This window comes from Pan troglodytes, chromosome 13, assembly GCF_028858775.2.
Source record: "Pan troglodytes isolate AG18354 chromosome 13, NHGRI_mPanTro3-v2.0_pri, whole genome shotgun sequence".
NCBI lineage: Eukaryota > Metazoa > Chordata > Mammalia > Primates > Hominidae > Pan > Pan troglodytes.
In genome coordinates, this window is record NC_072411.2 from 68,327,501 (window position 1) to 68,343,538 (window position 16,038).

A 16,038-nucleotide genomic window follows, 5' to 3' on the forward strand; every position below is an offset into this window, starting at 1 on the left:
TCTAAGAACAGGATGGAGCATCTGACAAGTTCATTCTTTGAGAAAACACTGTAGCATCTAATTTTTCTAATCTAGCAGGTTAATATCATAGAGGAGGTAAAGAACGAAAGAAAAGCAAGCATATAACATGGGAAGATAAAGATTCCCCATCTTCATAAATGCAGTAACTTCCTGGCAGGAAAAGGAAAGGATGAAATGATAATACCAAAACTATATTAAAATGTACTTATACCCACTTACTCGACATTTTTGGTCCAGTCCGGCGGGTTATTCATGGTCATAAATATGCAGTTTGTCAGAATAGTGCACATGATGAGCATGCTGAATAAGGTAGCTTAGAATCAAGGAACAAAAGAGACGACAGTGGGAATTTGAAATATTTGAGGATGACACTTGTTGAAATGCTTACAACTTTTCCTTAGAAAAAAATTCTAAATGAGCTTGTAGACTATTTTGTCTCTTTGAACAAGAGAGTAATAAATAAAAGTAACATATCCTAAAATCTTAATATTGCCACTCTCCCAGTCTTCTCTGAGACCCATGACAAATTATATTAATAATATTGAAATTAATAAACTAAAACCAGAGTCTTTCAAGGTGCAAAAGGTATAACATCTATATTTGAATAAAATAGCAACAATTACACCATAAAGTGCCACTGGATGTAATCATTTTTAAAAGGATATGAGTGTACTAAAATCTTAATAGATATTCTTCTTAGAGGACTGAAAGGAGAAAGCATATATAAAGCAGGTGTGGCATTGAAACGGAAGATTGTTTTCCCTTTGTTCAATACTATGAAAGTCTGCAGGAGGAAAAAGAAAGGATGAAATTGAGAATCCAAAATATCAATTTTTCACATCAATATCAGCAGTTTACCTTTCTACATGGCAGTGTTATATTGAAGAAACACTGCCATCAGACTCCAGCAATGTGGTTCCAATGTCATCAGCGCATCTATCAATGTCACCTTGGCCAATGAACTCCAAGTCCACTTCTTCATAGTAAATTTAAAAATTGAGCTATTTGTTAGCATGTATTGCTTAGAGCTTTCAAAATAGTGTATTTTATATTTTTCATTTTCTTTCAACAGTAACAATAACTGTGGTTAAGTTATTTTAAAGTACAACTTCTTTCCCTTCCATTACACTGCATTTTAAGAAAGCCAAATAGAAACTAGCTATCTCTAATATTTTTATCATAAAACCTTGAGAATTTTAATACTTGCTGGCAATTGTTATGGTTAGCAGCACATGTTCCCAAATATGAGTTATTTCAAAAAATATTTTCCTAAGTTGAAGGAACGTCAGAGTTGGAAGAATCCTTCCAATCACTGAGTTCAATTTCTTTATTTTAGTTATAATACTAATATTAGCTTTTAAAAGGGACTTAAATTAAGAGGATTCCTCACTTACTAACCATGGTAATTTAAAAAACGATATGAATAGAAGCAAACATTCTTGAAATGTTATTGTAGCCATTCCATAAGTGTCCTTTTCCATAGCTTTAGTATTCAGTTAAGAAATAAAAACAACCAGCAGTAACAACAAAATATTAAAGCAACCTAAAGCATTGGCTTAGAAATCAGAAAGACAAAGTTCAAATCCCAGCCTTATTTTTCTCCGGTTGGCAGGAAGATGACTTGTGTTAGCTGAAAGACACTGACTTTCTAAGTTTTATATAGGGTTATCAGTGGGTTTCTGGCAATAAGCATTTCTCACCGTATTCAGGAGGTAAGTCTGTGAGTCAGGCTTTTTATTTGTATGCGGCAGCGTTCCTTCAAGAAAACAAATCAGAGTCTATTGTTTTCAGGTGTCCTTTTATTTTCCTGTTCCCTTTCACTGTATCAGTTCTATCTAAATACAATTTAATGTAAAATTCACTTTTACATGGAAAATTATTTTAAAATTAATACCTAGTTCTCAAGTACAATCCTTTTTGTCTTAAATCTCAGTAGACTGTACTTTTAAAAAATTATTCATCCATTCTTTCTGCATTGTATTGACATGGTTTGGCTCTGTGTCCCCGCCCAAATCTCATTTTGAATTGTAATCCCCACGTGTCAGGGGAGGGACCTGGTGGGAAGTGATTGGATCATGGGAGCAGTTTCCCCAATGCTGTTCTCATGATAGTGAGTGAGTGAGTTCTCATGAGATCTGATGGGTTTAAAAGTGCGGCATTTCCCTCCTCTTTCTCCCTCTCCTGCACCATGTTAAGATGTGCCTTGCTTCCCCTTTGCCTTCAACCATGATTGTAAGTTTCCTGAGGCCTCCCCTGCCATTCAGAACTGTGAGTAAATTAAATCTCTTTTCTTTATAAATTACCCAGTCTCAGGTAGTTCTTTATAGCAGTGTAAAAATGGACTAATACGGCCGGGCGTGGTGGCTCACGCCTGTGTTCCCAGCCAAGGGAACCTTGGGAGGCCAAGGTGGGCAGAACACAACGTCAGGAGATTGAGACCATCCTGGCTAACACGGTGAATCCCCGTCTCTACTAAAAATACAAAAACAAAATTAGCCAGGTGTGGTGGCGGGTACCTGTAGTCCCAGCTACCCTGGAGGCTGAAGTGGGAGAATGGCGTGAACCCGGGAGGTGGAGCTTGCAGTGAGCCAAAATCGCGCCACGGCACTCCAGCCTGGGCAAGAGAGGGAGACTCTGTCTCAAAAAAAAAAAAAAAAAGACTAATACATGTATAGTCAGAAACTATATCATAACAGGTAATGAAAAGGAGTTTGAACAAAAATAAGGCATGAGTTTTGTATTCAAGGAACTTCCTAGAAAAATGAAAAGAAGAAAATAACTAATATAAGGCAAGATGTGACAGATATCATACAGAAAAATACAAAGGGGGAAGAATGAGAGTGAAGAGGGAACAGGGTCACATGACTGTCAAAATTATCAGGGAGACTTTATAAACCGGAGGTCATCTGAGCTAACATGAAAAATCGCAACATACTACATAGTATTGGCAAGATCAAGTTACCTTATACTTGAAATTTTAATAAAAAGAATTGTTGGTATTTTAAAATTGAAATTAGCAATTTTCATTCGCATTAAAAACTTTTAAGTGATTTTTGGGTCTGCATACACATGAGAGTTAATTATTAGCAGGAAAAAATAGGTATGATTATAAAATTTGGCAGATCACTGTGTCATGTCCAAAAATGTTATGCTAAACAATTATACTAAACAATGTATACTATGTTATACTAAACATTATACTAAATTTCACAATTGCTTCAAAGAGAATAAAATACCTAGGAATCCAACTTACAAGGGATGTGAAGGACCTCTTCAAGGAGAACTACAAACCACTGCTCAAGGAAATAAAAGAGGATACAAACAAATGGAAGAACATTCCATGCTCATGGGTAGGAAGAATCAATATCGTGAAAATGGCCATACTGCCCAAGGTAATTTACAGATTCAATGCCATCCCCATCAAGCTACCAATGACTTTCTTCACAGAATTGGAAAAAACTACTTTAAAGTTCATATGGAACCAAAAAAGAGCCCGCATTGCCAAGTCAATCCTAAGCCAAAAGAACAAAGCTGGAGGCATCACGCTACCTGACTTCAAACTATACTACAAGGCTACAGTAACCAAAACAGCATGGTACTTGTACCAAAACAGAGATATAGATCAATGGAACAGAAGAGAGCCCTCAGAAATAATGCCACATATCTACAACTATCTGATCTTTGACAAACCTGAGAAAAACAAGCAATGGGGAAAGGATTCCCTATTTAACAAATGGTGCTGGGAAAACTGGCTAGCCATATGTAGAAAGCTGAAACTGGATCCCTTCCTTACACCTTATACAAAAATCAATTCAAGATGGATTAAAGACTTAAACGTTAGACCTAAAACCATAAAAACCCTAGAAGAAAACCCAGGCATTACCATTCAGGACATAGGCATGGGCAAGGACTTCATGTCTAAAACACCAAAAGCAATGGCAACAAAAGACAAAATTGACAAATGGGATCTAATTAAACTAAAGAGCTTCTGCACAGCAAAAGAACTACCATCAGAGTGAACAGGCAACCTACAAAATGGGAGAAAATTTTCACAACCTACTCATCTGACAAAGGGCTAATATCCAGAATCTACAATGAACTCAAACAAATTTACAAGAAAAAAACAACCCCATCAAAAAGTGGGCGAAGGACATGAACAGACACTTCTCAAAAGAAGACATTTATGCAGCCAAAAAACACATGAAAAAATGCTCATCATCACTGGCCATCAGAGAAATGCAAATCAAAACCACAATGAGATACCATCTCACACCAGTTAGAATGGCAATCATTAAAAAGTCAGGAAACAACAGGTGCTGGAGAGGATGTGGAGAAATAGGAACACTTTTACACTGTTGGTGGTAAACTAGTTCAACCATTGTGGAAGTCAGTGTGGCGATTCCTCAGGGATCTAGAACTAGAAATACCATTTGACCCAGCCATCCCATTACTGGGTATATACCCAAAGGACTATAAATCATGCTGCTATAAAGACACATGCACATGTATGTTTACTGCGGCATTATTCACAATAGCAAAGACTTGGAACCAACCCAAATGTCCAACAATGATAGACTGGATTAAGAAAATGTGGCACATATACACCATGGAATACTATGCAGCCATAAAAAATGATGAGTTCACGTCCTTTGTAGGGACATGGATGAAATTGGAAATCATCATTCTCAGTAAACTATCACAAGAACAAAAAACCAAACACCACATATTCTCACTCATAGGTGGGAATTGAACAATGAGATCACATGGACACAGGAAGGGGAATATCACACTCTAGGGACTGTGGTGGGGTGGGGGGAGGGGGGAGGGATAGCATTGGGAGATATACCTAATGCTAGATGACCAGTTAGTGGGTGCAGCGCACCAGCATGGCACATGTATACATATGTAACTAACCTGCACAATGTGCACATGTACCCTAAAACTTAAAGTATAATTAAAAAAAAAATTAAAAGTAATATGCCAATGCCAGAGCCAATTTCAATGTTTCAATGAAAAATTTGAAAAAGTACAGATTCTGAATATCATATATATATATATATATATATATATTTATTTATTTAATTTAACATTCTGGTCATGATATGGTTATTCACTAATCTCAATTTAAAATAATTTTTATACAGAAGGAAGCCAACAGAAACTGACCACTGAAGTCAAAATAAACTCACCTTTTTGTCTGCATAGTAGGGGTCCAAGTCCTCCAGGGGCTCTGACACCATGCCGGGAGGAATGTCCCCATAGATGAAGGGCAGCTGTTTGCCAGCTTCCAAGTCACTGCTTGGCTTTGGGGCTTCTTCATCATCATCTTTCTTTTCTTCTTTGGGTTCCTTTGATTTTCTTTCAGCAATGCGTTGTTCAATGAGGGCAAGAGACTGTTTTGTGAAATGGACAAAGCTCTGAGGTCCTGGGGGAGGCAACATTGCCATCTTTTCATCCTGTATATTTTAATTCCTCTTCAGCTCCTCACATAAGAGGCCTGGATGGAAACAAAGAAATAAAGACTTAACTATTTGCCTGCCAAGAAAGGCCCATTAAAAAATAATAATAACAACATAAACAGATTTTTAGTTTCAACTACAAAAGGTAACATGTTCTAGAATTATCAGCTTGTTAAGGGATTACTATGTGTCAGGCAATGGGCGGGACTTATCTTTTGTGCCTTCTAACCATCTTTATACTCAGAAATTTGAAGTTTACCCTTCATAGCTTTAAAGTAAAGAATGACAATTTTCTGAGTACATTTTCCTAAATTCCCCTTCTTTTCATCTATATTCACCTTTGGTGCAATTCAACTCAACTTTCCTCTTTTAAAAGTCTTTATGATAATGCCTTTGGTAGCACCACTCTCCAGCCTGATGCTGTTTTACCAACTAAACTTATGTAATATTCTAAATCCTCTGCTGTCACTTCAACAATGTTCATAACATCTTGACCAGGAGAAGATTCCATCTCACGAAACCACTTTCTTTGCTTATCAATCAGAAGCAACTCCTCATCCATTCAAGTTACCGCGAGATGGCAGCAATTCAGTCACAATTTTAGGCTCCATCTCTTAATTCTAATTCTCTTGCTATTTCCACCACATGTGCAGTTCTTTCCATCACTGAAGTCTTAAACCTCTCATAGTCATCCATGAGAGTTGGAATCAACTCATTCCAATTTCCTATTAATGTTTGTATATTGCCCTCCTCCGACAAATCATTAATGTTCTAATAACATCTAGAATGGTGAATCCTTTCCAGAAGATTTTCAATTTACTTTTCCCAGACCCATCAGAGGAATCACTATCTATGGCAGCTATAGTCTTATAAAATGTATTTATTAAAAAATAAGACTTAAAAGTTGAAATTACTCTTTGGCCCATAGGCTACAGAATGGATAGCGTTAGCAGGCATGAAAATAACATTAATGCCCTTGTACCTCTCCATTAGAGCTCTTGAGTAACCAGGCACATTGTCAATAGGCAGTGATATTTTGAAAGAAATCTTTTTTTTTTTTTTTCTGAGCTATAGGTATCAACACTGGGCCTAAAATATTTAGTGAACCATGCTGTAAACAGATGTGCTGTCATCCAGGCTTTGTTGTTCTATTTATAGAGCACAGGCAGAGTAGATTTAGTATAATTCTTAAGAGATTTTCTGAATGATTAAATAATATAATTATTATTTAATTTTCTGAATAATTAATATAGTTAATTTTCTGAATAGTAAAGAATATAATTATTATTTAATTTTCTGAATAGTAAAGAATATAATTATTATTTAATTTTCTGAATAGTAAAGAATATAATTATTATTTTTCTGAATATTAAATAATATAATTATTATTTAATTTTCTGAATATTAAATTATTATTTAATTTTCTGAATATTAAATAATTATTTAATTTTCTGAATATTAAATAATTATTTAATTTTCTGAATATTAAATAATTATTTAATTTTCTGAATAATTAAATAATATAATTCTAAGATTTTCTGAACGATAAATTAGCATTTGCTTCAATTTAAAGTCACCAGCTGCATTATCCCCTAACAAGAGAGTCAGCCTGTTCATTGAAGCTTTGAAGCCAGGCATTGACTTCTCCTTTCTAGCTATAATATATTATTCTAGTAGAAGGCTGTTAGACCTTCATTGAAAATCTGTTGTTTAATGTAACCACTCTTATCAATGATCTTAGCTAGATCTTCTGAATAACTTGCTGCATCTTCTCCATTGGCACTTGCTGTTTCACCTTGCATTTTTATGTTATGGCAGTGACTTCTTTCCTTCAATCTCATGGGGTACCATCTGCCAGCTTCAAACCTTTTTTTTCCAGCTTCTTCACCTCTCAGCCTTCATACAATTGGAGTTATGGCCTTGCTGTGGATTAGGCTTTGGCTTAAGGAAATGTTGTGGCTGGTTGATCTTCTATCTAGATCACTAAAACTTTCTCTATATTTGCAATAAGGCTGTTTTGTTTTCTTATCATTCATGTGTTCACTGGAGTAGCACATTTGATTTCCTTCAAGAATGTTTCCTTTGCATTCACAACTTGGCTAAGTACTTAGTGCAAGAGGCCTAGATTTTGGCCTATCTTGGCTTTCAACATGCCTTCCTCACTAAGCTTAATCATTTCTAGCTTCTGATTTAAAGTGAGAAATGCGCAATTCTTCCTTTACTTGAACATTAGGGGTGGCAATGGGTTACTAATTGGCCTAATTTTAACATCGTTGTGTGTCAGGGAACAGGGAAGCCTGAGGAAAGGGAGAGAGATAGGGATGCTGAAACAGAACACGTCACATTTAGTGATTGTTTGCTGTCTTATGTGGATGTGGTTCATAGCACCCCAAAACAATTACCACAGTAACAACAAAGATCACTGATCATAGATCACCATAACACATACAGTAATAATTAAATAATGGCAATTACAAAGTTGAAATATTGTGAGAATTGCCAAAGTGTGACACAGATGCATGAAGTGAGCACATGCTGTTGAAAAAATTATGCTGACAGACTTGCTTAATTCAGGGTTGCCACAAACCTTCAACTTGTAAAGAATGCAGTATCTTGAAGTGCAATAAAGCAAAGCCCCATAAAATGAAGTATGCCTGTATTTTGATGGAGACCAAAGTTAGGATAAAGTTTTTTAAAGAATGTAGTGAAAAATAAGGGATATTGCATGTACACATTCAAAAGTAGGATGATTCTGAAAGGTAAAGAGTAAGTTATGACTCGGCAATTCCACTACTAGGTACAGACTCAAGGGAATTTAAAACATATGTCCACACAAGAACACTTACATGAATGTTCAGCAGCATTATTTATAATAGCCAAAAAGTAAACACAACCTCATTACTCACCAATGAATAAATGGATAAAGGAATGTGGGATATTCACACACTGAATTAGTATTTAGCAATAAAAACAAATGAAGTATAGGTACATGTTACAACATGGATGTGATGAAAACCCTGTGAAAGAACACAGAGCCAAAAGGCCACACATGATATGATTCCATCTTATGAAATGTCCAGAATAGGCAAATCCCCAGAAACAAAATGTAGAGTATTTTTTGTCAGAGGCTGGGTGTAATAGGAAGTGATTATTGATGGTTATGTGGTTAATGGTTAAAGAGTATGGGGCTTCTTTTGGGGTGATAAAAATATTCTAAAATTACATAATGATGATGGTTGCATACCTTTGTGAACATACTAAAAACCACTGAGTGATACACTTTAAAATGGTGATTTTTTATGGTGTGTAAATTATACCTTAATAAAACTACTATGAATATGCATTAAGAATTTTGAATCCTAAAATATGTGAAAATTGTCCTCAGAATAGGAAGAGATTTAGTAAAAAGGAAACAAATCAATGAATCAAATCAAAGCAGTTTCCACTTGTGCTTTGGAGATTCCTCAACACTTTTGGAAATCATAAAGGTGAGAAGACGGGATAACTTGCCTCACTAGACTTTCAGTGTAGACATACTGTGGCTCTTGATGAAAAGTTGCCTTGAATAACTGGTGTTTTTGTAGATTCTGCATTCAGCTGGAGGGTACCATCTCTTTCAAGAATTATTTGATGGAAATCTTGGTACAAAGATGTTGTGAACTCAGATGTCCATTACCAGTTCGATTCTTCCAATATTCCTATTCTCCTCTGTCTCTGTCTCCCCCAACCCCCATGCACATGCTCAACACAGCTCCAGAATGACTAAAGTATATGAAAAAAGCAGAGGCAAAGGGTGGTCAATGCTAGTGGTACAATGCATGGGCAATATTTCCCTGATCAAGCTAAATTAAAGGAAGACACTAAGCACCTGCTTAACCTCATGATCTGTGAAATGTAAGTTGAAGAGACCTTGATCAGATTTCATCAACATCCTCTAGTTTGGAGAGATGAAACTTCCTTTCATTTTACTAATTTTATAGCTTTGAAGAAGAGCAGCTTTAGTTGGCATCTGAGTTTGCTTGGAAGTTATTGTACAAGGCCAGTGGGGTGGCAAGATAATAGGCTGACAGGGTTACAGAGGGCAACATAAGTAAAAATGGAGCCTCACACTTCACCAACACACACAAAGAAGATGCAATGATGGGGCAGGACCTATGTGTGACTACAACTTCTTTCCTCTTCCCTTAGTCTTCTGGATAAACAGGCCACAGGAGTTTTCATTAGTCAGGCATTTAGTTTAAGATTTGAGATTTCTGGTGGAGTAAATATTTAAATGGAAAAATAAAGCTCAAAAATTCTAATAAAAGTGAAAATGAATACTTATTTAATGTGAGAGTAGAGAGGACTTGTAAAGCATTACACCAAAGGCAAAATCGAAAAAGATAAAGAATGCTAGATTTAATCTCATAACAATGAAGGTTTTTAAAAGTGGAAGGCATCCACAAAATAAAAAAAGTACAATACAAATGACAGATGAAGTGCTTTTCCTTTAATGAATAAAGATATTAAAATAATATATCTCATAAAATTTAGTAAATAACATAATTATCTAAAAATACAAATGGTTAATAAACACTTGTAACCATGTCAAACCTCACTAGTAATCAAAGAAACAAATATTAAAATAAACATGGGGAACCAAATTTGGCCTATTAATCATTAGCAAAGATTTTAACAAAAGTAATAGTGATATTAGAGAGGTTATAGGGGAAATCACTGTTGCCTGTCTGGATGAAAGTAATAAATAATGTGTACTGTCCGGGTGCGGTGGCTCACACCTGTAATCCCAGAACTTTGGGAGGCCCAGGCAGGCAGATCATGAGGTCAGGAGATCGAGACCAACCTGGCGAACACTGTGAAACCCTGTCTCTACTAAAAGTACAAAAAAATTAGCCAGGCATGTTGGCAGGCGCCTGTAGTCCCAGCTACTCGGGAGGCTGAGGCAGAGAATGGCGTGAACCCAGGAGGCGGAGCTTGCAGTGAGCCAAGATCGTGCCACTGCACTCCAGCCTGGGCAATAGAGCGAGACTCTGTCTCAAATAAATAAATAAAGTGTACAAACTTTTTGAGGGTAATTTTGTAATATCTATCAAAAGCCTTAAACACGTGAATTCGTTTATATTGCCAAATAATTTTCCTTCTAGGAATTTATTCAAAGACAGTAATCTCAGGTGTCCTCTAACATGTATAAATATATTTACTACAATATTTTTATAATATTGAAAAATTATAATCAATCCAAAATCCTAACAGTAAGGGTTACACTAAATGAAGTAATGAATGTATAATGAAATAATGAGCAGCTTTGAAAGAGAGCTTTCAAAGACTATTTAATGAATTAAATGAATTATAAAAATATTATAATGCATAATAAGTGGAATCCAGGTTATACACATAGATAGATGTAAATTAATAATAATTTTAAAAATGATATTTAATTTAAATACACAATGCATTTAACAAAGGTTAGCCCTAGTTAAGAGATTATGGATTATTTTTACGAATGTCTTTATACTTTACTTTTCAAATTTGTACAATGAAAATGTCATGTTTTTCTATCCAGAAGAAAGAAAATATACTTTGAAAAAAATCATTTAAAATTATTTGACCTAATTTTATATAGTCAATGAAATCAATCAATATTTATTCTTGTCATGTTTAATTTACAATTTTGAAAAATATATTGCTACATTTCCACTTTTATTAACATTACTATGATTGTATCTTCTTTAGAATGAAATCCCAATGTTGCATATAAACGCAGTACTTTTGTTTTCTCATTACTATCTTACCCACTCACCATTAATCTCATATTAGAGAATACTTAGGCAACTACTAAAATTAAAAAATGAATGTGTTATTCTTGTATCTAAGATTTCTTATAGTTAAAATCAATATGGAAATATTTATTCTGAACTCTTTCTTATTTTCTATGTATGCAGACACACATATATATATAGATATGTTTTATCTATGCTTATCCATCTATGGATCTATGTCTGTCCAAATATCATATCATGTATTTGTCTATCTAGGATCTATTTTTATTCACACATCTTTCCAGTCAAAGCAATGTCAGCTCCCAGTTCATGAAAATGGTCTTATCCCATGTGTTTATCACACTCTCGGGCCTTCAAATTTCCATTGCAGTAAAAACAAATATGTACAGTGGGGAAATGTTAGATAATATCACTAAAAACCAGAGGAAGACAAAAAAAGTTATCATAAATCATAAGATTACCCTAGTGAGGAGATCAAAGCAGAAGCTACAGTCTAGAACACTCATCTGAGAATGTTAGAATTTCTTTCTAGCAGAGAAGTCACAGATTTCTATGGCAAATATGTGATGTAGATCAGAAAACAAGTTGATTAATCCATGGATTATTTATTCAATAATGTTGCAGAAAACGTTGTCCCACTTCCCTATGTTAAATATGTATCAGAGTGGTTTATCTCCAAGCTATCACCAAAAGGATAATATCTGCATTAATTAAGGTAGGACTCCTAGGGTATCCATGTCCATTTTAGCTAGAACCCGGGTGGAGTCGAGGGAAAGGTGACTCCCTTATCTACTCCTCATCCATACATCCTAAAATGTAGCCTGCCTGTCAGTACACCATACATGTATGTACACAGACCTTTCAGTCATCCCTCTCTTTCAAGAGAGGATTTGTCTGGGAAACAGACCTGTATAAAGACAGATGCAAACCTGGCCAACACCAACCTGGCCTTTCTTCCATAAATATTAATAGATTATCAAGAATAAATTGGTAATGAAGATCTACCAAACATAAAATTGAAAGACTAAGATGAACAGACCAAACTTTAACTTTAGAAAAAAAAAAAGCAAACATTGTGGGATATTTAGAAGTTAAAGTTAGTATTCCTAGAGAAATTTGAGGAGACAGAGTATCCTTTATTTAAAAAAAAAAAAAATAGGCTACCAAAAACAACAACATCAATTCTGGGTAAAGGTCATGCTTTGTGAAACAAAAAATTTCAGTAGAATGCTTGCTGAAAAGGAGAAGTCATAATTGTAGTTACCTTTTACTTTACCCAAAAGGGGCACTTTACCAGAATGGGGCACCAGTGAGCATTCTCAGATGCTAGAAACGTTCTATACCTTGATCTATGTGATGGTTACATGGGAAAATATGTATATGTAAAAATGCATGGAGTTCTATATCTTAGATTTTTCTATATATTTTAGGAGAATTTTAAAAATTAAAAAAGTACAAAATAAAACTTAGAAGATACAGAATAATCCATGTGGTTCGACATTAGTCTCAAGAGAGCAGCAAATAGTAGATAGGAAATAATAAACAAAGTAATGGCAGAAAATTCACCAAGAGTCATCAAGCTAAAAGTACAAAAGAAGATCAATTTAAAAGTTCCATTCTTGTGAAAGTTTAGAGCATTAACAATAGAAACAAGATTTTATAATCTTCCAAAAATAAGATAACTAACTAAAAAGAATGAAAATTAGATTGCCATTAAAATTTCCTTAGCCATAATTGACACTAGAACACAATCAATGCTTTCAGTGTGATGAGAGAAAATATTTTGAATCAAATCCTATTATCAGACAACCTATTATTAAGTGTGATGGCAAACAAAATATATTTCTAGGTATAAGAAAATTCAAAATTTAACTCCTTTTTATCTTTTTTTTTTAAGTTACTTTGGATTAAGGTAGAGCAAAAAAAAAAAGTACTTCTAAAACACATAGAATACAAGACTGTTTCACAAATAGTGTGAATAAAAGCAAAGGGAATTTGTTTCTTTAGAACGTATAAATAGCCATATTGTCCAAATAGGAATCAATTCAAAATGAGGCATGAACTTGAACAACTGGTAGAATTGAAGCAGAGAGGATCCACTTGAGTTTGATGTGTGCTTCAAGTAGCAGAGTTTGAATGAGAGGTTTAAATTCCTCCTCTAGATCAAACCATGTTACTTGTTTTAAAATGAAAAATACTTACATAATTATAATATTGTTAAATTGTATCAGTTAATCATCTCACAAATGTGCCAATTACCAAAGCATATATAAAATGTAAGTACAATTATAGAACTTTATTTACACAAAGACAAGATATACACATATATGTGTTAAATATTATCAGTGTAAAAGTAATGGAATAGCTTACAAAAATTGAGAGGTAGAGGGGGATTAGTGGTGAGGGAAAAGTTGGAGAGCTGACCCCTTATCTTACATTGAAGGCAGTTAGTGCATCCTGGCTAAAGTTCAAGTAACAAGAAATAGAAGTTCAGGTATATTCCATTTAAAGGTATAAATCCAACCCATAGAATTTCTTAGAAATAAAAACATAACTGCTTGGAATTTGAGAATGGGGCAGAAAGAGAAAAGTTTACATAAATAAAATAAATTCCTCATTTTCAAATTAGGAAGTTAGAAAACATTACATAAGTTGATGAAATAAAAATGAGACATAAGCATATTATTTAGAGATAAAAAGGAAAATATCAGAAAAACTTTTTTTAAAAAAAAGCGGGAAGTGATTATTCCCTAGATAATGGCTTTAAAGGGATAAAGCAAAAATTGTTTGAATTAGTTACCATGTGCATTTGTTAATTTTATAATAGTTATTATTATGATTAAAAAGCTGTAAAATAAAAGAAGATATTATACCTCTCTCTTGAGCCAAAGAAACCAACAAACAGCTGCTTAAGTAGAAACTGTTCTGTTACCTTCATTGGGCTTGAAAAATATGGACTGACTCTACACCTTTCAAACACCATATATTTAGACACATTATTTTGATCTCTTTCAGGTAAATTGGAGATAATTTGCAATTCATTTTTACTAATATTTCTTCTTCAAGGGACCATCTGACACACTGCAAGCACTCAAAGTTACAATAAAGATTGTGTCTTCTACTTTCTCTGCTTAGATGAATACTGAACACTTCATTGGGTGCTACCAATGGCTGGCTTGCTGAATGCATGGTTTTTAACAATATCAATCTTCCTATTATCTGACACCAATTCTTCCATAATGAGCTTTGAGATGTGGGCATTACATGATGCTTAATACCAATCACCCATAACACAAAATTAATGTTTTATTATCTGCTGTTTTCCAAAATACTACTGTTTTAAAATCTCTTTCACTTATGTTAGGTAATGTTAAAAATGCAGCTAAGTATCATTTGTCCCTATGGTTGTCAAGAGTGTATATATCAGAATGAAGGTATACTCCACTGTGGCTATTGACCAGGGTATATAAAAAAAATCATCTGTGTAACCTAAAAAAATACAGATGCCAGGGCTTATCTAAGTAATGCTGAAATAAAATTTTAGGGAAGAGCATAAGCATGTCTACTTTTAAAAAGCATAAAATACTAACGTGACCCCTCCATTTGATTTTGTTAAATCAAAAATATCAGATGAGTACACATACATCAATGACCAGGTTTTATTATTCAAAAGGAGAGAAAAAATTCAATTCAAAAAGTAGAAAAGTTTTTGGATTTTGTTTGGTTTGAAGACAGTGAATGTAAAATACACAACTTTAAAGTTATCTATTTTAAAATTGGAAAGGATAAACATAAATTCCATTCAATAGACCAGGCACAGTGGCTTGTGCCTGTAATTCCAATATTTTCGGAGGCCAAGGAGGGTGAATCACTTGAGGGCAGGAGTTCAAGAACAGCATGGGCAACACGGTGAAACCCTGTCTCTAGAAAAAGTACAAAAATTAGCCAGGCATGGAGCTGTGCACCTGTAGTCCCAGCTGCTTGAGAGTAGCTAAGGTGGGAGGATCACCTGAGCCTGGGGAGGTTGAGTCTGCAGTGAGCCATGATGGCACCACTGCAGCTAGCTTGGATGACAGACCGAGACCCTGTCTCAAAAAAAAATCAATCAATTCAATAGAAACAACACATATTTTGAACTCCGAGTATCTATTATGTTCAATTAAAGAAAGAAGAGTTGGAATGAGGGGGAAAACTGAATGAAAAAAATAGAAGTTGAAGGAGAGAAGGAAGATGATAAACCAAAAAGGGTAAAAAAAAAGTTTTTCAATGTTTTAATATTTACTTTTTAATTCTCAACATTTTAAGCATCATTCATGTCACTTATATTACTTCATTCCAATTATAGCCTGGCAAAATCTTTTTTTTTTTTTTTGGTAACTCTTATTCTCTCCAAGTTCTTTTGAGGCATGCAGTGCTCCTCCTCAGAGTTTTGCTCATACTCACTCATCCCTCATCTTCCAAACCTGTCAGCTCTAAAGCATCCTCAATCTGTTGTCAAGCAATAAGCAAGAAGAAGGAAGAACTCTTGATGCTGTAAAATAATCAAGAGTTACATTAGGTCTTTCCCAGCATTTATTTTAAAACGCTGATCTTCCAACTTTCAGGAATGTATAACAACATTCAAAAAGAAAGGACAAAGATACTAAAAGAAATAGATTTATTTTATCAGCCTAATAACTAAAAATTTGTATTACTTTATGAAACACTACTTAGAAAACACTTTTTTTAAAAAAATTTCATTTTATTTGAGTTTCTATAGTTTCTTCTTAATTTGGAGC

General features: G+C 34.3%; 1 protein-coding gene across 4 annotated transcripts in view; it reads right to left on the reverse strand.

Annotated features, from left to right (window-relative positions):
- The window catches only part of SCN9A (sodium voltage-gated channel alpha subunit 9), a 179,526-nt gene that overhangs the window by 109,594 nt on the left and 53,894 nt on the right, over window positions 1-16,038 (reverse strand). The window contains exons 2-4 of one of the 4 annotated variants that reach the window (XM_016949458.4): window positions 5,211-5,518; window positions 687-805; window positions 241-330 (exon numbers count right to left, since the gene is read on the reverse strand). In XM_016949458.4, coding sequence (XP_016804947.3) covers window positions 241-330; window positions 687-805; window positions 5,211-5,468 — 467 coding nt within the window. In that variant the 5' untranslated portion in view covers window positions 5,469-5,518. Of the gene's footprint in view, window positions 1-240; window positions 613-686; window positions 806-5,210; window positions 5,519-16,038 lie in introns of those variants that run through there. The other 3 variants (XM_016949463.4, XM_054679925.2, XM_016949460.4) reach the window with 3 other exon arrangements.